Source organism: Dermacentor silvarum, chromosome 6 (assembly GCF_013339745.2).
Source record: "Dermacentor silvarum isolate Dsil-2018 chromosome 6, BIME_Dsil_1.4, whole genome shotgun sequence".
NCBI classification, from domain to species: Eukaryota; Metazoa; Arthropoda; class Arachnida; order Ixodida; family Ixodidae; genus Dermacentor; species Dermacentor silvarum.
The window spans coordinates 107,687,039-107,711,478 of record NC_051159.1 but is presented as its reverse complement, the minus strand read 5'-3'; the positions used below and the strand labels follow the sequence as shown (position 1 = coordinate 107,711,478).

General features: G+C 46.2%; 1 protein-coding gene across 3 annotated transcripts in view; it reads left to right on the top strand.

Moving 5' to 3' along the window:
• Nucleotides 1-24,440, top strand: part of LOC119455808 (mothers against decapentaplegic homolog 3-like) — a 56,976-nt gene that overhangs the window by 12,542 nt on the left and 19,994 nt on the right. For 2 of the 3 annotated variants that reach the window (XM_037717283.2, XM_037717281.2), the window contains exons 4-8: nucleotides 1,377-1,445; nucleotides 2,014-2,049; nucleotides 3,598-3,810; nucleotides 9,535-9,672; nucleotides 10,833-24,369. In XM_037717283.2, the coding sequence (XP_037573211.1) occupies nucleotides 1,377-1,445; nucleotides 2,014-2,049; nucleotides 3,598-3,810; nucleotides 9,535-9,672; nucleotides 10,833-11,101 (725 nt within the window). In that variant the 3' untranslated portion in view covers nucleotides 11,102-24,369. Of the gene's footprint in view, nucleotides 1-1,376; nucleotides 1,446-2,013; nucleotides 2,050-3,597; nucleotides 3,811-9,534; nucleotides 9,673-10,832; nucleotides 24,370-24,440 lie in introns of those variants that run through there. The other variant, XM_049669342.1, reaches the window with a different exon arrangement.

Below are 24,440 nucleotides of genomic sequence, written 5' to 3'. Positions count from 1 at the left end.
CTTTGAGCTTACCATTGCTCGCTCGCCACGCGGTCAAAACGTTTTGTCCATGACGAGTTCGGCGAAAAGGCGACAAAGTAAAGCTTCCTTTGCCTATTTCCCTGGAATTCGACATAGCTAAGTTTATTGCTCAGTAAAGTTAGCCGATTCTGGAGACAGGTTAATAGTAAACTGGGCCGACCCTGATGCCAGTGTGCAGTACGTGCCCTAGCAAAGGTTTTCATGCACTTGGCGATGAAAGCTGATCCTACAGAGGGTGCATTCGACGGCATGGGCATTATGGTTCCTCAGGTGTAGCATGTGGACCCAACTTCTTTGCCTGTTAGCTCTAGGTTTGGCGTCAGTGTCTTGCCAAGTAGACGTATGCGAGGTCTTCCTCACAGCCGTGGTGCTGAGAGGGAAAGCACGAAGAGCATTTACAGGACCAAGGGCCAGAAAATTGTCAGATAGAGTCGGCAGGAGGTTTTTGTGGTTGCATGGTGTGGGTAATTGACCTCGTGTTCGTCAGAGGTGTTGAAGTGTCGAACATGCATCGCTGTGTTTCACACTTCTCTGTACATATGCCTCTGCTCACAATGCTTCCTTCACCACTTGCAAAGCGTTGCATTAACTTGTAGGCAATTGCTGCATCTATGTCGCATACCGTGAGGCCGCGTGAACTTGTTTGCATAAGCAGAAGGCGTAAACAGTTATATAGGTTGGAAATAAATAAAATAAAGTAGACACCTTTCATAATTTGCAAGTGCACTTCTCTGCACTGCACACTTGCCCAACTAGGGGCAGAACCGATCATCATTCAAATTAAGACAAAGCGCTAACTGCAAGTACCAACATTGTCTTCTGTCTAAGTTCAGCCCCGTAAGTTCGAGTCCCATGTCCGGTGGCAGGACTCGAACCTCCGTACCCGCTGCCTATAACGAGCTTCAAGTGTACAGGCATACTGTGCTTGTACACATCTTTTGCAAAAAATGACTACTCCACCAGTAGTTGTTTAACGTAGATGCCAACATTTGTGTTGGATCTGCTGCAATTTTTTGCTCTTTGTTGTCGATGTTGGCAAAACCCCGAGGTAACATGGACATTGACGGAAGATGTGGCCACTCACAAATTGTTGCTCTGTTTGCTTTTTTCTGGTGTAGCTTATTGGCATACATTGTAAGTGGTCACTGCAGTGAATTTTCACTTGGGTGGTTGAAGAGCAATAGTTGTTCTGTATTGAGCGGTATTGCATTGGTGAAGAAAAGGTGTAAAGGGGGAGTATGGAGTAATTTGTGCACTTGCTAGGCTATAAAAGTTCTGAAATCGCCCATTTCTGGATGCCCTGTGTTGCAGAGTGTACAGCTCAGTTGGTACTATTTTCTGCCATGTCTTTGCAGAAACACCTCCGCCGGGTTACATGAGCGAAGACGGAGAAACCACTGATCAAAATGGCGCTGACAGCATGGGTGAGTTTCGAGAAAAACGAGGCAGTAAAATCAGACACATAGCTAATATGCGAACATCGAGTTTCGAGTGACTATCAAGCAGATTCACTTTTATGCGCATTTCTTATTCTGAGCACCGAAATTTTTCGGACGTAGTGAAATTATGGTTAGCATGTTCAGAACACCGTTAATTTAGCTTCCGAAATAAATTCTGGCATTTGTCCCTCTGTTGCCTACTAGTGAGGGATGTTCCGGAATGCCAAGTTATGGTTGCAGTACCTTTTTTTACTTCAAATACTTGCAGCCAATCAAATGAATTGCCAACGCTGCAATGCTGAATGTTTGTAAATGTTCAAGTTTAATCTGAGCTGACCAATCACTGCGAATAAATCTGTGGTGGAGGTGTAGGACTTCGGTAATGTAAAGCTTCTTTTAGTCCAATTTAATTCTGTCAGCATCGACCACTTTCAGTCAGATGATTCTAATGATGTAGGCTAAGCATCAGAAAAGTGCAACAAAGTGTTCTGTTATTTTTTTTTTTTTTTCACTTAGCACTGGTCTGCTAATGTGGTCTTTCCATTCTTTGCAGATACGGTACTCCTCTCTTCACCCAGCCCTTCACCAGGTTTGTAACAATTTGTTTTTGGTCACAGTAGCATAATCATTGGTCAGATGTAACGAAGTTCCACTTTTTCTGAATTGGTTATACTAAACGAGTAGTATATATGCTACTGAAACAACCTTGTCAAAGCTGCAGCGCAGGTAATCATCCAATTTTCTTATTAACAGCCTCTAATTGGCACTTAAGGAGACAATGCACCCACCTGGTGATTAGGGATATGATGATAATCCCAGCAGATTGCTTCCATAGGCACTGACTAACCTCAGAGGCCATGTCGAGGAGCCACGCTAGTTAACGTCAATGTTCTGTGTCATTTCTATTCAGTGGTGATGGTGACAGAATTCTTTAGAGCACAGCTTTTAGGCGGTCGTTCCTGCGTTGAGCGTGGCCGCCCCTCATAGCACAGCGAACGAGCACAGCGAAGGATGAAGAGCAAATGCGAAGCGCAGTGGGAGAGGAAAGAGCGAATGCGGAGCACAGTGGGAGATAAAAGATGGCGAAAGCGAAGAGAATGCGAGTAGGAAAGTGGAGGAGTAGGCTGCAGTGAAAGCAGAGGAGGAGAGTATGGTGAAGGAGTGAGGAGGAAAGCAGAATGCCGCATGAGACTACGAGTAGTGCCATAGTATTAGAGCACAGTGCTTAGGCACCCATTCCTGGGTTGAGCGTCGCCGTCCCTTGGCCTAACCACGCGATTGCGTTCTTGCCACTGCTCGTGCGTTAGTCGTCTTCCACAGCTGACTCATCGGCGTAACTGCGCGAACGAGCTCGGGCAAACGCTCCCGCATTCATCTTCTTACGGCTGGCTCCGATGCCGCTCATCACGCCAGCGTTCCCATACTGCCCCTCCCTCTGTGCAGATGCTGACGGCACTTCCCACTGTCAGTCGGTGCGGTGATTTCGGTCTCAAATTATTTGCCTCAATATATTGCAAAATAAAAACGCGTATACAGCTGCGTTCAGCTTTCATATTGGGGAGTATTGTAATTGTCGGAAATTTTTTTAGTTCTTGCATTAAAAGCAGTTGCTTTTGTAGGCTTTTTTGTAACGCATCTACTCTTGTTTTCGAACATGAAATTTTGGACAGAGGCTGCTCTATATTAATGCTATTTTAAGCTTTTATGTTCGGCCTAGCTCGTTAGTGTCGGCTTAAACTTGGACACTATGCTCTCAGGCTTCTCAATAGGCCCTTGCTCTTAGCAGGCACTGAAATGCATATCACTGATGAACAAGTCACAGTGAATATTGGCTCATTGCCTTGTTCACTTTAATTTTTCTTTGATGTAAACTGGCCGTTATACATACTATAGTTTAACAGCCAACATTGTCTGTTACCAATCTTGTCAAAATAATGGCGACATGTATCGTTAAGTGGTTGCAAAAAAAAAGGAAGAGAAAATTTGTATAGGGCAGATAACTCCTGACACTTGACAATGGTAATTGGGCCAAATTATCATTCCAATCATCTGTACAACATGGTGTGAATTGCTAAACCTTCTGTTGTTGGTATCCTGTGCAGAAAACAACTCTCACCATTGCTATGTTGTTACGCAGAAGTGCAGCCGGTGACGTACACGGAGCCGGCTTTCTGGTGCTCCATCTCGTACTACGAGCTCAACACACGGGTTGGGGAGACGTTCCACGCTTCACAGCCCTCCCTCACCGTTGACGGCTTCACGGACCCCTCGAGCTCGGAGCGGTTCTGCCTCGGTCTCCTGTCCAACGTCAACCGCAACTCGGTCGTTGAACAGACCCGCAAACATATTGGTAGGTCTCGTGCTATTTAATTTCTCCAATTCAACTACCGCCATCCTGCCAAGGTGGCGTAGTGGCATTGGCGTCGTGCTGCTAAGCCAGTGGGTGCGGGATCACATCGTGGCCGTGGTGGCCGCATTTCGATGGGGGCAATATTTATAGGCCCATTCACACTTGCGACTAGGCGAGGTCGCGCGACCAAGTTGGTCGCAAAGCGACCAGTCGCAAGTAGTCGCAAATGGTCGCTTTTCTCGAAATGCGACCGTTTCGGGCCAGTCGCTCACTGCTCGATTTTTCAGTCGCGCGACCGCAGTCGCAGAACAGCTGAACCAATCAGATGCGAAAGAACAGGACGTCCGTATACGCACACGCTTATTTTACGCGGCGATGACATTTCAAGCAGACGTGAACGGCATATCGTGATACATTTCGGTTTAGCGACTGTCGCATTTTTAAGTGTTTCATCTTGAGTAGTTTTGTGGTCGCCAGTGGCAATTGGTCTCGCGACCTCGACTAGTCGCAAGTGTGAATGGGCCCTAAAGGCTCATTCACACCGGCGACTTGAGGAGGTCGCGCGACCATTTGCGACTCGCGAACAAAAAGCGACCGAAGGCGACTGATGTTCACACCGGCAAGCCCGGCTGAGCGCGACCTGCAAGTCGCAATCCCGGACATTCTCGTTCTTTAGCGAGAATTCTAGGGATCTACGCAGTCAGCGCGCATTTCGCTGGCACTATGTAAATTGGTTTCGCGTTCCGGCAACAGCCATGCATTTTGTTTCGAGCGATGGCTGGATTTTGATTCGAGCGAACAGGAAGACGCCGTCTCTGTGCTGATGTGCTCCGCCGGGGTGTCAGCTGTGGCAGCGCGGAAGCCTCCGAAGAAAACGCGACGCTCGTGGGTGCGCCCGTGCCTCCGCTCGCGTGAAGTGACCGGCCACGCAAGCCGCCTCCTGCCCGAACTTTGTGCGCATGACAACGAGTATTATCGAGAGAGAGCGAGTCGTAATTTCTAGTTCGCATTGCGTATTATTCGGTGCATAATATTAAAGCAAAGCTGTTCACCCGTTGTTCACCTTTGGGTGGCGTGCTCATCCAACGAACGGCAGCTGGAAAAAGGGTTTGTGTTGTGCTTTCTTTTCCTGCTGTTTAGCTTCCAGTGAATGCGACCGCGTATATTCGACACGTTGCTGCAACTGCTGCGTCCCAGAATCACAAGACAAGACACCAATTACCGGCCTGTAGCCTGCAAATCGTGACGCGGGCATTGCATTTGGCGTGGACGACGACACACATCACTTTCGGCGCGGCGCTGATTGGTTGAGCAGCTTTGCGACCACGGTCGCGCGACTGAAAAATCGCGCAGTGAGCGACTGGCCCAAAATGGTCGCTTTTCGAGAAAAGCGACCATTTGCGACCATTTGCGACTGGTCGCTTTGCGACCAACTTGGTCGCGCGACCACTGTCAGTCGCCGGTGTGAATGAGCCTTAAGAATGCTCGTGGGCACATTGGGTGCATGTGGTGCAGGTGGTCAAAATTAATCCAGAGTCCCCTGCTGCAGCGTGCCTCATAATCATACAGTGTTGACCACTTATAACGTAACCGCTTATAGTGCAGGACCGGATATAGTGCGGTCTTTTCAGACTCCCGTTAATTTTCCCATAGCGCTCCATGTATACACGTATCGCTTATAGTGCAGTTGCGGGGAACGAAATACCGGTTACAGTGCGGCTGCCTGGGAGAACGGAAGTCAGCGGAGATGGCGAACGCTCCCCTCAAACGGCCGCCCCAAGGAGTGCTCGAGGAAGAGAGAGGAAGTGGAGGAGAAGCGCACGTGGTGCGAACGAACAGCCAGTGAGGCTGAAACCAGAACCTTGAGTGCGAGAAAATATCACGGCGCACATAGCGAGCGAGGGCCACCAAACTGCCAACGCCGGCCAAGGCTCGCTTCACGATAACGGCAGTAAACGAAACTTCAGGGAGGGAACGGGCGGCGCCGGGACACGGCACGGCGAAGGGCGCACGCGGAGACCGCAGAATGTGAGGGAGCAGGGCAGCAGGGAAGTGGTTTTCGCCTCGGCAGCTCCGCCGCTTCGGTGGCTCCCCTCGCCCTCCCTCGTAGCTCTCTCACTTTTGACTGTCACCGTGCGCGCCCGCAGGCGCCGCCGCTCCAGCCGGCCCGGCGCAAGCTCCCCAAAGTTTCGTTTTCTGCCGTTATCGGGAAGTGGGCATTTGCCGGCGTGGGCAGCTTCGTTGGCCGGCCTGGGACAGCGCCGCTGCTTTCCTCTGAGCCATAGCTACAGCGTGCAAGGTCAACACGTGACTAGAAAGTAGAGGAAGCATAAAGGAGAAAGAAGGGTTCACTGCCATTTCCTACGCGTGGCTACGGCAGCGTGGCTGAGACGTCGGCACGTACACGTATGTTTCGGTGCAACGCAGAATCGGCGACCTTGCCATTTGAGAGAGGGTGAAATTTCCGCCGCGTTTTTTTTTTTTTTTTTTTTCGCGCGCGACATTGGGGGGTCTCTCCTAAGCTTTTACTCTATGGCGGTGCTGGAGCAATGCCGGTCGGAGGCGCCGCTGCGTGATTTCATTCGAATTGACGAGATTCGACTGTAAATTGAACGCAAACGTTCTAGCCGCATTCCTCGACTGTCGCATACGCGTGGCACAAGACAAGACGCACAAGACAAGCGAAGCGGAAGAAAACAATCGAAATAATGCGCGGCGAAGATCACACAACCGAAGTGCGGCCGGCCTGCTCTTGCAAGGCTCACAGTCCAAAATGGCGGCATAACATGTTCTGATGCTCGACGTCGCCCGTGTCGGGCAATGGCGCTACTCAAACGTCGGTTTGTGAAAAGGTCTATGTGGTAACGCAGATGTAGGGTCGCGTTAAAAGTGCGCGTTAGATTCGAGTAAATACGGTATTCATTAGAATGCGGCGCTATAGTGGCATCGCCTGTTTAGTGCCATTACGATAACGCCACACCGCGCGCCGGTACTACATCATACCGATACGACGCAGGTCGAAATGCCAACGTCCCTTGTGTACTTCAGTTTGCTACTGGCGGGGCTACTAGCGGCTGCGATACTGACTTTTCTAGATGGCGCTAACTATGCACCATATTTATCAGTTTCAGTTAAAAACTGGCGCTTTTTTTAATATCCTCGAATCTAAGCTGACCCTAGAGTTTCGTATATGATTATTTGAAAAAAACTATCAGCCTAGATTCAACTAAATACGCTAGCTATCGCGCTCACCTATCACTGTTTCCCAGCGTTTTCCACGTTACCACTTCATTATTCGATCCTCTGACCTGAAATATTTCCACTGCACTAAAAAAATTTTTAAATGGGTACCATAAAATTTAGTTGTCAGTCCCTTTAATACACTTATTAGCCCTGTGATACAAGATCTGCTAAATGTGCAAGGCATGCTAGGAGATAAAAAATGCTCTGGGACTACACATCCTTGTACAGTCAAACCTCATTAATACGTACCCGCTTAATGTGAATTGCGGTTTAAACGTAGTCGCGAAGATTCTCCCACCAAGCCCCCTTTGAACCCCATGTATTGGCTGACCGCTTAAGCCGTAGTTGCTCATTGCCCACCAAACGGTTAGTGCATACTATTTTTGTTTTTTACCTACACACACAGGCACAAAATCGGCAAAATCTCATGTGTGCAGACGTTCGATTCTTGAGTTGCGGCGCCCGGACGACAGTCGCCAGCAATAGTGAACCTAAAATGTGGCCACCATGACGTATTTCCTGCTCATACAGCTGTATTTCCTGCTCAGCAGCAAAATCTGGGCTTGGGTGCTTGTAGAAACACGCCACCGGTGCGTCTCGTGATGGATAGCTGGCCTACGCTACCGGGGCGTCACACGGAGGCTAAGCGGGCCCACGCTGTCTTCCGAGCAGAGTTGACGAGAAGGGTTGCTTCTTTCGTGATGAGTACGAGGTCGGGAGGTAGGGAAAACGGAACAGGGGTTTTATTTACATGGAAGAGGCAAACTTATTTACACGACATGGGGATACACGTACTGGCCGGAGTACGGAGCATCGTACATTGTTCTTGTAGCATGAGCTACATGATGGAGCTAATGGGAGAGCACACGAAAGCGCACACTACAACTCGGGGCAGATAGGAGAGCTCTTGGGAGCCGCAAAAGTCCGCTTAAAAGCCCTTTGGCCAAGCTGTGGTCCTATCTTCCTCCGATCAGAGCGTTGAGTCACCGAACGGTCTACTTTGAGGGCGAGGATGCACATAATCCCGCGGCGCCTTTGTTCCCTGACCACATTCGGAGAAGTGCCCTCGGGCACACACTGCTCACTCTCCCACAGAAAGGAGGGAACACTCGTAGAGAGGCGGCTTCGCGCTTGACTCGAACTGGCGCGTCTGGGCTCCCTGGAAGGGCCAGCCATCAACGGGTTTGTCTGGAGAATGGCCTTGGCAGCCAGTGGGTCGGTCGAGCCGCCGTGAGAAAGCGTCTTAGAAGCGGCCCTTATCCAAGAGTTTCTTACTCCTTGCGTCATGGTCGGCACCCGGGTGACATCTAGTAACAACGTATTCTCGGAAACGTGTCTAGGCATGGTGTCGCCGCTGATGTTTCCCGTGGGATGTTTTTTCAGCTTCCCGAAGCGATTCGTCTCAGGCAATTGGGAGATACTCCAAGTTCGCTGCCCCCGCTGGTCGCCGAACGTAACAGCACGCAAAGCCAACAAACTTGGTTGGGAGCCGACAACCTTATACGAGTAAACACCTGGACTGGATCCCATTGCCTACGGTCAATACGGCCGCTGCTGTGTACCTCTTCAACGCCGTATTTATTAGCTCTTGTTCGATAACGATGGGGCCACGATGTCGTAACATTAAAATTTGCTTTTTTTTACGTGAATGAATGACAGTTCCGGTTCGAGAAATTGCCCCAAAATCCCGTTTTCTCTCGTGTTCTTTGACGTGAACATGTTCAGCATTCAGTGCGGGAAAGGCTTCCTCTGTCTCTCTCCCTCTCTCTTTAATTCAGCAAGCTTTCGTTTAGTGCCTACCACTTTCAGTTTATGCATTCTCTTTGTTTGATTCTGCAAATATGATAGCAACGATCCTACAGGCATTAAAAATGTGCACGAAGGTTAACCGAAACTAAAGAATTGAATAATACCTAATCTAGAATGTCAGGCAGCTTTGTTGTTGTTGTTGTTGTTGTTTTCTTCTTCTTTTAAAAAAGTTAATGGGTGGAATCCACATTTTAAAATAGTGCAAGAATTGTTGAACCAAAAGAAATTATGTTTGCGAAATTATTTCTTCGTCAGTGTTGACCATCCTCTTGGACTTAATTGAACAGACATTAGAGGGGAATAGCTTCGAGAAAGTTCGAGACAAGTTCCTGAAACATGAAATCGGCAACAGCGAAGTTGTTGAAAAAGTCACTGTAATATAAAAACAACGCATTGCTTTTCAATCTTTGCTGTTCCAAGTCTTCCCTGCTCCTTGTGTTGTGTCTAAAGGTAAAAACGTTAATAAAGTGTGTATTTTTCGCACAAAAGGTTTGCCCTCAGGGTAAAACTTTGTAAAAAAATGCGTAGTTCATTGTCGTAGTTCTGGGATTTATGCAAATTGTAAAGTTTTTAAGGTTGGCAGATACGAGGGCTAGTTCAACTCCTGTCTACATTTAATGATGTTGAAGATGCGAGAAATCCGTTCAAGCAGTTTTCTGAATTCCTTTTCAGGGCGTGGCGTACGCTTGTACTACATTGGCGGTGAAGTGTTTGCAGAGTGCCTGAGTGACAGCAGCATCTTTGTGCAAAGCCCCAACTGCAACCAGCGGTACGGATGGCACCCTGCTACGGTGTGCAAGATACCTCCAGGTGAGCCCTCAAGCTGCCTATGCAGCTGCTGTGTGGTCTGTTCCATATTTGGAGTCTGGCAATATAGCCTGAAAATAAATCAACGCCAACTGCCAATGAAATTTTACATTGATTAAATCTTTATAAACGAGTACCGTATTTTTCGGTGTATAAGTTGCATTTTTTTTTCTGAATTTTTCGTCAGTGCGTCTTATAGAACGATGTGACATATACGTTTTTTGTTGTTGTTTTTTTTTTCCCGCTGGAAAACTGCCGCCAAAATCGAATTAGATGCTATGACTACGCAAAGCGTGCTGAGTTGACCTCCTCTGGCAGTTGCTGCGCTGCATGTGCAATGGAGGTACCGGGTTAGTCTCGTGGTCAAGCTGCCGTGCGCCATGCGAGAAGAACGGAGCAGCAACGCAAGCGGCGGCAGGCTGACCGCGATTCTCGACTGACCCTGATGCGGTCGCATCTGCATATCGCTTTCAAGATATGGCGCGTGCCACTGCGCAAACTACGCAGTTGCTACCAGAGTACCAGTCCCCCCTCCCTTCCGCACTGCCTTCCCGCTTTCCGCCCTTGTGCGCAATTTGGCTCACCATTGCACGCTTTCACTCACATACAGCATATGGTGCGTGGGGACGATGTTATCGCCCCTTGGACTTTATGGGTAACATCGCGGCGACCACGATGGCATAAATGCGCCTGGAATGCCCATATCATTGCTATCGCAACTATATAGGAATAGCACCCATATACTTTCGCGTGACCTGCGTTCTTGAAGTGAAGGGTCAGTAATTGTTTTTAATCGCTTATTGAATAAACAGGTGCGTCTTATACACCAGTGCGACTTGTATACTTTTTTTTTTGTAGAACCATTGTTTTGAAGGGGATACGACTTATAGACCAGACAATATGGTATATACACCACTAAATTAATCACGTGGTGTTCAACTTGACAGCCATAACGCACTTTGCCAATGGTCTTCAAGATTGGTTTCTGTTACTCTAGGTAGCTGTCTCTGAGGAGTGCAATGCAGTCACCACTTGTTGGCAGGGGTTCCGGGGGGGTTGAGTTTTGCTATAAGCTTGCACACTGTTACAGTGGACAAGCTAGTAGTAGCACAAGCAGAGAATTACACTGTTTACCTACCCTCCTCTTGGCCCCCCTCTCCCAGGCTGCAACCTGAAGATCTTCAACAACCAGGAGTTTGCAGCCCTGCTGACGACATCAGTGTCTCGGGGCTTCGAGGCGGTGTACCAGCTCACACGCATGTGTACCATCCGCATGAGCTTTGTGAAGGGCTGGGGTGCCGAGTACCGGCGCCAGACGGTCACCTCCACCCCATGCTGGGTCGAGCTGCACCTCAACGGCCCCCTGCAGTGGCTCGACCGAGTGCTCACCCAGATGGGGTCGCCCCGGGTGCCCTGCAGCTCGATGTCGTGAACTCCTCCTGCCGCCTCCTCCCGACGTAGCAGTTAGCGGTGCGTCCTGTCCCAGGCGTGTGTGTGTGTGTGTGTGCGTGCGTGGTTTTGCAGTTTCTATTTTTTTTTTCCACTCTCGTGTGTGCCTGTTGTATTAGACGGGGGTGAGAGGCGGCTTTTGTAAACGCAGCATTTGTCGCTTTTCTGCTCACCATTTGGGGGGGGGGGGGGGTGTTTGTTTCGCCGGCTAGTGATTGCTGTAGGGGCTGCGTGAATGGGAAAACGTACCTCACATAAGTCTCTGGCATCGGGGCAAGCTGTACCACTGTTTCGGCTGTTCTGAAAGTGCTAGAGGCAGGAAACTCTTAAGCCCAGACCACACGTCTGCTTGCCGACGTGCTCAAGCTCTCGCCTCACGAGGAATGGCGGTTGGCATCTACAAGAGGCATGTGCCCATTTCAATCATAGCCAGTCATAGCCAATCATCTTCTCGTACTTTGTTAGACAGTGCTTCAAAATGATGAAATATTGATAAGTGCAGTTGTTTTATTTTTGGAGCTGTTAGGTCAGCACAAAAAGTAAAGAAAAAGCACATTCTTGCATGACAGAAATCTGCCTCACGAAGTGTGGATTGCACCGCGCCGTAGTCGGGCAGCCAGAGCCCAATATCTGTCTGGAACAGATATCCTTGCTTGTGCCGAACATGGACGCATACAATTGGTCCTACACCACACCGGAGCGAGCTTTTGCACACTGGCAAGCATACTTGTTGTTTGGCCATTAGACCTCGTTTCCACCCACACTCTTCTTCCATGATAGGGAGAGGAGGTGGTGATTGCAAGCACTGCATTACCACTGGTACATTTGCTCTGTTGCTTCTCGAAGGAGCATTATTGTTTTTCTGGTTAGTAAGTGTGGGGCTACTTAACTTGAGAACTGGATTTGTGCAAAGATGTAATTTTGAGTTTTTCATGTGCTTTCATGTCTTGCTGTTCAATGAACTGTGCCCTTATTCTGGCCGCTTTGTGAACAGGCCAGATCCGGTTGCAGCAAAAGGCTGAAGGACAACATTGTAGAAATGGAAACTTGCACTTTTTGTTCTTGTTCATGTATTATTATTCTTTTTTTTTTTTTGTAACTATAGGCATGAAGGCTTTCTTGTCAAAGACAGAAGTGTACAGTGCTTCTCAAAATGTTAATGAGTACAGTTCAGCTTTAAGGAAAGTTGTTGCAGCTTCTCCACATCACTGACTCAATGTCGTCCTCTTGCAGCTGAGACAAATACACAAACTTCTGGGTAGCACGCGGTTATGTTAAATCATGTCGTGGTTCTTAAAATGGTCAAATGGAGGTTTTGATATGTTCTTGCGAATGTATGGTTCAATGCTCACATCATTGCTCGTTTCCACTTGCACATGTTGTAATTGTTGAGATGCCTTTTGCTCTTTATGATTACGTGTGTCCTTTTGGGCGAAGAATATGGAAGCAGCATTTGATTCCTTGTTTTGTGCCACACAGTCTTGTACCCGCAACCGCCATTTCCTTCTCATCTGTCTAACCGGTTAATTCTAGAATGTCGGAACACTTGCCTGTGGTTATATTGTTGATATTGTTGGATCTTTTTCTTTTTTCTTCTTTCTTACCTTGCTTGTGGTTATGTCACAATGCTTGCATCCGGTGCAATTTTTGACTTGTGTATCTGACCAGCCCAGAGAGAAGCCACAGCAAGGGATGAACTTTCGATCGTTTACTCGCATACTGTGGAAGAGTTGTCAGCTTTAAAAGCCGCCCATACCCCTCACGTACAACTGCACCTTTCTTTTTGTATGTATACAAGTGTGTGAAAATTCTGCCGCGAGAAATTTCGTTGACGGGAGTTCTGAAGAGCCCTCTTTTGTTTTTCTGATCAAAATTGCGAGGGAGTTGAAGACTACTGCGACTACTGCTGTTCAGTTACCATTCAGCTTCAGGCATTCAGGCTGGCGCTTATATGTGTAACCCCCTGCGAGCACGTTTAAGCGAACTGGGGTTCTGAGCCGCGTGTGCTTGAATGTTTTTCTGCACTGTGAGCCAGGATTGAAGTTCCAATGTGTTAGGAAACAAATCTACTGTGTGTATACATGTTCTTCTTTTTTAAAAGTTCTAGCTATCATTTGCGAGGTCATGGAGTCAAGGTTGTTCCTGGGTGTATTGTTTCTGGGACATCGAGAGCTGTGACAGAGAGACCTGTGTCCAGTTCGAAATTGATTCTGCGCAGCCCATTCGTGTTAGTGTGCATCAAATGTGCAGTGTACTTCTGGCCTTCGACCTGTTCATGGTTAGCTTCTTAACTGCTGAAGGACTGCTTATGGTGCAAGCTCAAAGTTGTATTGAGCACAATCTTGCAGGAAGCGCATGGTTTGTCCTGTAGCTCATAAATGTCATTTTTGGCACAACCACTCCTTAAAAGGGAAGTCTTTGTGGTAAGCAATGCCATTCCTTTGTAATAACACAAGTTTTTGTTTACAGCATACTGGGTCGCACACAGAAAGGCTGAGGGGGAACACTACACTCATTTTGATGAAACAGGGTATCTACTATAGCTCCTCCTTTTCCCTCCCATCACTGTGTACATTCACTGATAGCTGTAGATGAGAACATAACCCTTTTTCTGTAGAGGTGTTGCTAACATGCTGCACTTGCATCACTTCATTCTCTTGTGGTTTTTGTGAGCGCTGCTTTTGCTTGGAGGGCATTGACTGCTGAGAACTTGAGATGTTCCTGGAATTGAGGATTATGGTTGGGCAATATGCCATACTATTCTGAAACATGGGCGAAAGCTCCACAGTGAGAGAATTCAGAGCTGTCATGACAGGCGAGGCAAGAGAGAGTTTTAGCTTGTCCGGTATTACGGTAAATGCAGGTGGACTGGGCCTTTTACGGGATGGGTGGAGACCTAAACGTGAGTAGCTGGAGCGGTACGGCCACCTGGTGGCACAGAGCTCAACTCTGAATTTTTGCTGCGGTGTAATTTGTCACGATTCACTGCTGCTGAAAGTTTACACCAGCAGCAAAGTAGAATACACTTGGTTGATGCAATATTAGCTCTATGTTAGTCTGGTTCAGCTCTGCACCACGGGGTGACACCACCCGTCAACTCGCTCACGTTTACGCCTCCTGCCCATTCGGTAAAATGCCCTATCCGCCCGCGTTTACCGGAATACCGGACAAGCTAAAACTCTCTAATGAAAGCATCTTTCAAGTAGTAGTGTCATTCAGTATTTTCGGTGGGCTCGTTGCTTAGCATCCCAGAAGCCTGCTTGCTACCTTCTTGAAACCTGCTTTTGTAGCATTGTGAGCGCATGTGGCTAGTTCTTTCTCCACTGGTGCCGTAGTCTTGGGGCTTCGTTTGATTCCTTGCCGATCATCACTGACTCGCAGATTGTTATGCAGCTTTTAGCAAGTGTACCATGTATTTTTCTTCCCTTCTATTTCCTGGCTTTTTTTATGTGCTTCTATACTGTGCCATACTTTACAGGTCAAGCTTACAAACACTGCTGTCTGTACTTGTCTTTTTTTTTTTGTCTTCCCTATGGTGTCCTAGCTTTGACATGCTACGCTAAGTAACCTTGTGTCCAGTGCTATATTTTGTAACAATTCTTCTCCCGACCCGTTCTTTTCACATTTTTTTTTGTTCCTGGCAGTCACATTCACCTTCACACTCCATTTATGCCACGATTAGCCACTCTGTGTGATCGCCACAGGCATGCCCCATGCTTTAACAAGTCATGCTTGTTTGGATGTGACACTAGGCATGACAGAGAGGAAAAGCAACGAGCTGAAGGAAATCATCCTTACAGAATATGGCCCTAGGATTCCTTCTTCAAGTCATTTACGAGTGCCCTTGTCTTTGTTTGCGAGTTGCATGGGGCTATAACCCATGTGCAGTAGAGTGGTGGCTCATGTTCTTCTTGCTTAGAATGTAGGAGGCAAGAGGTGTAGGTCATTTTAGGTCGACTTGTTTTTAATAATTATCTAAGGGCGAGGTTGTCGTGTGTGGTGCACACATCAGCTTTGGGGGTCACAGCTTATGCCAGCTGTCTGTTAACGGGACACCACCAAGAATTTTGGTTTGGCAGTTGTGTGCACATTTTTTTGTGTAGCTGCGTGTCTCAGATGTGCAATTCCATTGCATTGGTTGGAAGGGCGACTATGGTCCTCCCTAAGGTTCCCTGCAGGGCATCAGACAATTTATTCTGGTAATGACTTTTTACGCTGACAGGTGAACATTGCGTTTCCTTTGTGAATTTCACCTGAAGGAAGCATCACTATGAGATGTGCTAGTTTAACATAACGTAGTGTTTGAACTTTGTGTTGTATGCAGCATTTAAAAGGGTTGTTAAAGTTAAATAAAAGACCCTCACCAAGCTAACTGCTGCAGTTAATTTTTTATTTTCTTGTTGTCACTCGACAGTGGTAGACAGATAGGCATACCAAGCACCTGGAAAGAATGTTCGTCTAGTGATTCAACTACATTCATCTGCAAATTAACAGAAAATCTATGCAGAAAAAACTCCAAAACACACAGCTGATTCATTTAGCAGCATTTGCCCGATTCTAACATGCCCCAAATCAAATGCACACCCACTTCCTTTGTGTTGAAAGTAAAAAAAATGTAGAAATGACATTAAAGGTTCTAAACTAAGTAGAAATCTAATGCGCACCCAATTTTTTAGCAAGAAAGATGGGCAAGGGTCTAGTGGCAAATGGCAACTGGTTTCCTAAAGTCAGCTTCACCGCACCATTTTCTAAAGTCAGCTTCGCCGCAATAAATGCGCGTTATGCGGTAGAGCATACAAACTGCCTGAAGGGGGTTTTGGTTTCGTGTCAGATTGCATCGTGCAGGCAATTTTCTGTCCAATTGTCTTGAAAGCAAAAAAAAAAAAGGCCATGCATTAGAAATGGGTAAATAGTACCATAATCAGACATTGTGAGATATGGTTATTGCTTGAAAATGTTCTTTAAGGCAGGCCCTAAATAGGCATTTTCAACGCAGATGGACGTGTGCTCAACACATTCACTATCACCTAAGCTCTGCTGAGACCGATGCTACCGCCAAAGGAATCGCGGTAGGGTTAACCATAGGGGTCAGGTGCGTGCGTGCTGACTGGTCAAGTTGGAATTATCTGGCGAAGGCCAATTTTATGATAAAATAAATGGAAGCTTGGGCCCATAGAAATGCATGGGCCTTCTGATACCTTCGGTTGTGATCAAATTGACCGGAGTCAAATAAACGGAAGTGTACTTACAATCGACCCTTGTCATCTCTTGAATGATGAAAAATTAATAGAATCGATAAAAGAGAATGAACTAATATGGTGAGTTAGTGTAAGATAAGCCACATTTACCAGGCTAGTCGCTGTTAATTTTTAATTTCATTTCTTGCTATCACTTAGTGTGTAATTAGACAAAACAAGGCATACCATGCACCCAAAGGAAAATGTTTGTGCAATGATTCAACCATGATTCATTTATGTTCAGTGATTGAAGTACGTTATCTACAATTTAACAACTCTGGCGACAGTGTATACTAAACGATCTGTCATGCCTCGGATGATTAATGTATAGAATTGATGGAAAAGAATTTTACATAATACGGACTGTCCAGTGTGCTTTTGACACCGTCTGGAGGAAACACTTTCTTGTAACCTGCTTTCTTTTTTTAATACTACTTGTACTCTTTTCATTGCTTTGGTACAGCAGTTGGTGGGAAGCACCTTTTGGAACTTAGTCATTTTCAAAGCGTCGTGTTTGGTATAGCTTCGGCTCTGTACTGAGCTTGGGGACTCTGTGTTGGGCACTCGGAAAAAGAAGCAGTGCTGTGATCATTTGCTTTTGGCATACTTTCATTTTTTAAAGTGCCGTGAGAATTTGTTGCCTTGTGCCATTGTTTTCGTGTTCTCCGCCGTTGAGTTTGCTTCCGGGCAGGCACAGTCACTGCACTGCAGGCATGAGCTCTTACTGTCGTTGTCGCAAAGCTTCCTTGCTCTTTTTAGTATTTCTCCTGCAGCAGGTAGGTTCATTGCCAGCCTTATCAACTAAGTCGCATTTATAGTTGGTAGTGTGACTGTTCATCATAGTAATGCTGTTTATGTGGTCACTCTGCAGCAAGTTGCTTCCTGTTAATATGGTTCAGATAGCTTTTCTCTCTAGCTTTTTTTGTTCATGTTAAAATTACTGACTTACTGCCTGAAAGAAGCAATGTAATTGTGCCTCCGAGTGCTCTTCTCTCTTTGTAGTCCTTGGCTGGCAACGTTAGGTTTTATTATGAAGGTTAACATAAGGTTGTCCACTAACAAAGCATGTACCAACTCTGAGAGCGGTTTGTTCACATTAGTTCACCTGAACTCTGCTTTTATCATGAAAACCTTCATAAAGGTGCAAGTTTTAATGTTTGAAGTTAACATGTGTGCCATTACCCTAAATGGTAGTCGCAGCTGTGGTAATGCTGATTTTGGGATTAGGTTTGCTTAGGTTAGAGGTAATGTTGATTAGAGCAAAATTTACAGGAGCAGCCTACAGATGTCTGTGGCACCAGGTGGCGGGTTGTATGTATTATATCTTTATGAATGCCTGGCACTTCAGCTACCTAAAAGTTGCTCCTGTCAATTTTACTCTTATAGGTGGTTTCCAAGTTTTACCCGTCAACAGTGGCTCCTTCGGAGTAAGACACTGATTGCAAAGGCCTTGTTTTTTGTGCACTGCGGGCACTGAGAAAAATAGCAGTAGCTGGAAACGGCATCATGGCTGCCATGTTTTGGATATCACCTATGGATGTTACCTCTAGTCCTTATGGAATGTGACCAGAGCATCAACACTAGCACGGTTGTTACTGTGCACATTAAGTTCTAGAAATTAGACAGTTTTAGGTCCGCATGAATAGTTCACTCTGCTCGAATACATGTTTGAATGCTGGCTGCAAGCAGTAGCCGGAAGGAAACCTTGCAGTTTTGCATATACAGTGCCTATGTTGGCAGTGGAATATCAAAGGGAAAATATGTGATCCACACAACTATAGCACGAAGCTACAAAGGAAACCCATATGGGTTTTTCGGAAAGGACGTTCACCTTATCCTGCTTCTTGCGTTGCAGCTATGTTAACTGTGCACCACTTGTACCGTCATGGCAAGCACAATAGTTTTGGAAGGTCTGCGCAACATTTAACACCTACACATTATAGATGGCAAAGAGTGACCAGTATTGCTTAGGTTGTTTTGTCTCGGTGGTCTTGCAACTGCTTAGAGCAGCTGTACAGCAAAATGCAGCTAGGACAGCTTGTTGGCATTGCTGCAATTGCTGTGCTCTACAGTTTGCTGTATAATGTGAAATCAGTGCAGTTCTTTTTAGTGCCCGAGCATGCCAATTTGAGCAGAGTGAACTGGACGAGACACTGAGCTGAAAGTCTACTACTAGAAGAAGATAAAAAAAGAAAGAATCCATGACTTCAGAGCATTGATAGTTTGTTTTGGTTACTTGTCCATACTGCTGGCATGCATTCTTGCAGGCAGATGACACCACGTCTGTTCTCATCATGCCGCTTCTGCTGCTTGTACACAGCCTCTGTTTTACGCTATTGCACTTCTGCGGGTTTGTGTGTATGCTGGCTTCTTCCAGCCTGAGAACTTTGGAACTGGTTTAGGCTGGTAGCTAGATGAATTTACTCGGGCGATTGCAGCACAGTGGGACAGAGTCCAGACACGCTGTGCTGAAATAGTTAATCTAGTGTGCACCAAGTGCATGCATCCCTAGTCAATTTCTGATATTTGGGTGCAGGCTCGTCCGTTTCCAATATGCGCCACCTGCTTGATTACTTCGATATCAAATCTTTACTCTGTGGACAGTTTGCTGTTCTGAAATCAAAAGAATTTAAAAAAAAGCTCCTTTTCCTTCTACGTGGAGCTTTAGTTTGTCATGAGTCTGTATTGGAGATGACCAGTTTGGTGGGAGATCTGTTTTTTCTTTTTCCTTTGTGCTGCAACTGTGTGTGCAATACTTGAGGGCCACTTTACCGTTTCTCTGTTTGCCCTTAAATACCTTATAGCTGATTATTTTGTGTTGCTGCATCTCCACGTGTACTGCTTTCTTGCTTTTGTTGAAACTTAATATTGCGGATAACAGTCGCTTGGGTTAGTGAGTGGCCACCAAGGCAAATTGCTTGTGTACTATCTGCCAATGGCATTGTCACTTGAAACCTGGTGTAGCAGACTTGTCACGGTGTGCCATGAACTCGTGTGCAGTGCCGACTAGTGTCTTCTTTGGAGGCTGACGTTCAAATGTGGCGTAACTTTTTTGAAATGGCTATATAACAGACTGCTGAGATCAGCAAAGAAGCAGATACTGTTATCCGTGCATCTTTTTTCCATGGCAGTAAGGATTCAGACTTAAGTTTTCCTCCATGGTTGGTAGCTCTGGCGTTCTTGTGCAGAGCACAAGGGTGTGGGTTCGATACCCCTCTGGTATGCCAACATTTCAATAGGGGTTGAATGCTGAAACAGCCAGTTCCAAACATGGGTGCACATTAGAGAGCATCAGGCAATCGGAATTTATGCAGAGCTCTCCAATATTGTTTTGTTATAGTCAAGGGTGTGATGGAGAACCATCTGGACAGGTAAATTAATACAGTGGAATCTCGTTAATTCGAACTGCTAGTTTAACGGCAGAAAACTAAAATTTAGTGAGTGGGCTAATCTGCGCCGGGCTGACTGTACCGGCGGTGCCGGCACGGCGGCGGGCGCGCACGGGGACAGTCGAAGGTGAGGGAGCTGAGAGAGGGGGCGAGGGGAGCCACCGAAGCCACTGCCACCGAAGTGGCGAAGTTGCCTAGGCCAAATCTGCTTCCCTGCCGCCCTCCTCCCTCACCTTCAACGTAATTCTGGCACCGTCCGCTCCCAGAAGTTTTGTTTTCTGCCGTTATCGGAAACCGAGCGTTGGCTGGCAAGGGCGGTTCCGCTCGCATACGCTTGCGCGCCGCGATATTTCACGACTCGCACTGTTTGTGCATCGTGCTATGGTGCTCGAATACTTCAAAAATACGTCCTTCATTTAATTCAAACAAATTTTCGGTCCCCTTCGAGTTCGAATTATCGAGATTCGACTGTAGTACAGCAGTTATAAGTTGTCACTGACGAGGACGACAACAAATTTTGACATTACACTGCCCATACGTGAACCTTTTCACAAATCGGGAAAAGAAAAATGGTCACTGCTAAAACAGCTTAAGTACTCTGGAATATGTGATGAAGTGACGTCGCGTAGATAGGTGAAAATTGCCATCCATCTTTTACCTCTATGCGAAGTCGCTTGATTACGTATTCAATTAGATAACAAGCTTCACCCAATCTTGGTAAAGTCACTCAGTCACACATTCAAGAGTACTCAAGCCATTTCAGTGATAACCATTCTTTCTTTTCTACTTTGTGAACAAGATGTAAAGTTCCAAGGACCTTGTTGTCCGGTAGACCAGGCTTTAAGTACGGTGAAGGACAATACAGCTGAAGAGCCGAGAGCAGTGCGTCTTACACTGCCACTTACTCTAGCAAGGAGATCAACTTCCGTGCCATCTGAGCACGAGATCACGGGATCGAATCTCGGCCGCGGCGGTCGCATTTCAATGGAGGCGAAATGCAAAAACGCCCGTGTGCTTGCTGTTGTAGTGCACGTTTAAAAACCCCAGGTGGTCAAAATTAATCCAGAGCCCTCCATTACGGCGTGCCTCATAATCGGAACTGGTTTTGGCACGTAAAACCCCAGAAAGAACTTCCGTGCCATGCGCCCCTTTGATTGCCACACTTCGTTTTCCTTTCTCCTTGCGCGAGCTATTTCTTTGCTCTGAACACAAGGTTTCCATACGTGCACTGAAACGTCAAATTCATCTATTTAGTGACAAGATTTATAACTACTATCTGAATATTTTTGTGTGTGCCATCTATGGTATACACTACCTAGTGTAACAATGTCAGGAAAAGTGTTGTACTTCGTTCTCTTCATTTGTGGTTAGTTACGGGCTGCCACAGTGTACACAAAAACATGGCGCAGTCTTGTGCTCATTGTGCACTGTGTTTTTGTGTGCATTAGTCATTAAGTGCAAGTCACCTGAATGCACTAGCTGCCACAGTTTTGAAGGTGTCAGCTAGGTGGGGAGTACTCTCTTGCTACCCTTGAAACCAGCCAAACCATTGGTAGATTGTGCAGCAAGCGTGCCTAGGTTGCCATTAGCGTGTACTGGATGCCTCCCAGAAGTCGTAATACTTCCCACATTATTGACGGTAGTGTTCCACATTCGTTTTAGCATTGCTTGGAAAGAAGTGAAAATCAGCCCGCAAACATTGTTGGTTGCCTGCTGGCCCGGGCTTGTGTCCATGTCGGACGCGATGTGAATTGCTTGCCGTTAAGTCTCTTCGCTGAGCAGTTGCAAGTTGCCATTGCTGTGCTTGGCTCTGCACCCTTTAAGTGGTTTTCTTTTTTTAGTTATTATTTTACTTCTTCCCATATCTTCCGAGTGTGCTTCCAGTTTATATTTTTTTTCTTCACAGCCAAGAGTCACGGGGTCCATATTTGGTGGGAGGTTTTTTCGGGGGACATGTTCTGCTAACAGGAACAAAACCGTTGATTTGAGCTTGCATAGACAATTTTACCTCTGGGTGTTGTTCAGTCTTTAGTAGTGTGTGCTTGCTTGTCTTTTATACAGTGTGCTTTTTTTTTCTTGAGTAGTGCGTGCGTGTGTGTGCATGCGTTACACCTAGGTGTTGAACACTGTTTTTCTGGCAGTTCCAGTGATGCCTGTCTGTGGTTTGTTGTCCCCTTCCGGCTTCCCTTACTCCCCTCCCCCCTCGTCTTTTTTTTTTTCCCACCATTTTGTATGCTTTCTACATAGCAGCTGACCATGTCACACGATGCCACTTGTGATATTTCGCATTGGAGTAGGCTAGTGTTGCTGTGGGAAGCAGTTGTAGGTGTTGTCTAGTTCACTACCTTGCCAAGTATGAAGTTTTCTCGTGTTGGCAAGGTGCGTCGAGGTGTTGTCACGTTGTACAGCGACTCTGTCATGGGGCCCACTGAGAGAGAGAAAGAGAGTGAGAGAAAAAGGAAGGCAGTGCTCGAACCGATTTTCGTGCTTAAGGTGATTAAACTGCTGACTAACTTGTGTTGTTGGTCTTGGAAGGGCTGCACTACACTAAGTCGACTCTGGTGCGTCTCGCATACAGCTCCCAGAATTTGTGTGATGAAAATCGAGTGGCTGTTTGTACACCAGTCTTGTGTATGAGGGCGTTCCACAGCGAATTTCCTCTTCCTCCTTTTCTTTTTTACCTGCTGGTGCGAGACTACGCAGTTGAATCTTGTTGCAGCAAATGACAATGCAAGTCGACAAATTTGTGCATAGAGAAGGTGTCTGGTTGCAAACTTTTTGTAATGCAACAATTCATTATTTCCAAATGAACATTGTTGGGAACCATGCACTGTAACTGTTCACTCAGAGTTGTAGGAAAGTGTGATTTGTCACCCTAGTGCAAAGTGCAGCCTGTAAGTGGCGCTTGCACTTTTGGTACTGAAGTCCGAATCTAAGCTAGAAGGTTAGGCATCATATTCACAGGACATACTCACTCCGCTTTAGCTTCATCATGGGACTTTCCTTGAATGAACAAACCAAACGTTGGATTTACGTTATCATAATCAGTGTTTTGTTATATCAGTGATTGCTATAGCAAGGTTCAACTGCTGCTTGCCCACACCTGATTGATAGAGAAGAGTAGCAAGCTGCATGTTTTGCTCTTTTTACCCGGTTGAATCTTTTAGTGACTTGATTAGGGCTGCCAAGCTCCTACCCCCCACCTTGTGTTCAGCCTTATCTAGAGTTTTGGACTAAAAGGACTTCAATATTGTTAAGGAATCAGTGTCTGTCAGTAAAGTACCATACTTGTGTGTAAGACATGCACTCCCCCTCCTCAAAAATTTGATGGCATACTGGCCTTGCATGATGAGCCTGAATTTTGGCTACGTTCCAACTCTGTGTTCTTGGTTGCAGCTGCTATGCTGCATGTGCAGCCACTGAATATCCCAAAAGAATTTGCTTGTAGGATAGTTTTGCACATAGTTCTTGAAAACTGAGACACTGTTGGCAGATGTTCTCGATTGCTGTCACTGAACTTAGCCTGTACTGTGGTGCAGATGTTTGATTTGAGTGCTGTTTAGTGTATCCCCCCCAATATTGTTTAGCTCCTTAGTGGGAAGTGGTGCAAGCTTTACATAAGGGCAGAATTTTCTCGGGTAAATAAAGTGCTAAGATCCATACTTTTCATTGTTAGGACAAAATGTTTATATGGTGACATTATGCCAACTGATTTTTGTTGCTGTCTTTACTCTATCCTGAAATGCTGGCATAAAAACGAATGTTAAATTTTTAGTACTTCAAGTTGCTTAAAGTCACGTCTTCAAAGCCACTGCCACACATCCATATTTAATCATTTGACAAAACGATGTTGCAACCATTAACCGTAAACAAGTTAAAATGCCTTCAGTCATAGTGCAAATACACTGTTTATACAGGTGGCCGAGGGCAACTGATTGCTAGATTTGCTAGCTTAGAGACCTTACAGTTTATGCCTTTAGATTTGATTCGTGCAGCTAAAAGGTATGCGTACTTGTCCACTTCCTGGACAAGGCTACTTTTAAAAAGAAATGTGTGCATCTGTAGCAGTACATTCTGTAGCAGTGCTGAAAGTACACATTTTATGATTGAATTGTGGTTATCACACTAAATAGCAAATGGCATTGGGGCAGATGACATTTTACCCTTGTGGTGCCACACAAATAGCAACGAAGCTTTGGGCATTGAGCATTTAATGTAGTCTTTTGTACCTGTGTGGCAGATAAAGTTTCCTTGGCGGCTTGTACGTACGGCAAGCCTCGAAATTATTCTACCAGGAATATTTGGACATTGTAGTTGTAAGGTAAAGGAGTGCTATAGCTGACTGCCATCTAATTGTCACAGTGGGTGGGCTTAATGTGTTGCGGCCCTAACATAGATTGGCCTGTGCTGTGCGTGTGTGTGTGCTGTGTGTCCGATTCGTTCTTCCTGCGGCCTGTCGCATCAGTCGGTGTTGCAGCTCAAAACAACATTGGTCAACTTGGCTTTTGCAATACTGTATCCATCTTTTCAGGTGTACATATTACATGGCTGTCTTTTGTGTAATGACATTTTGGATAGCAACTCTTTTTCTCTGCTGTGACATAATAAAACTGCTCGACAATGAACTTGAGTGTCTCTTCTTTCAGCGGTGAAATAGCTCAAATGTTGAATACATAGTTTTGCGGATCTCCAACGT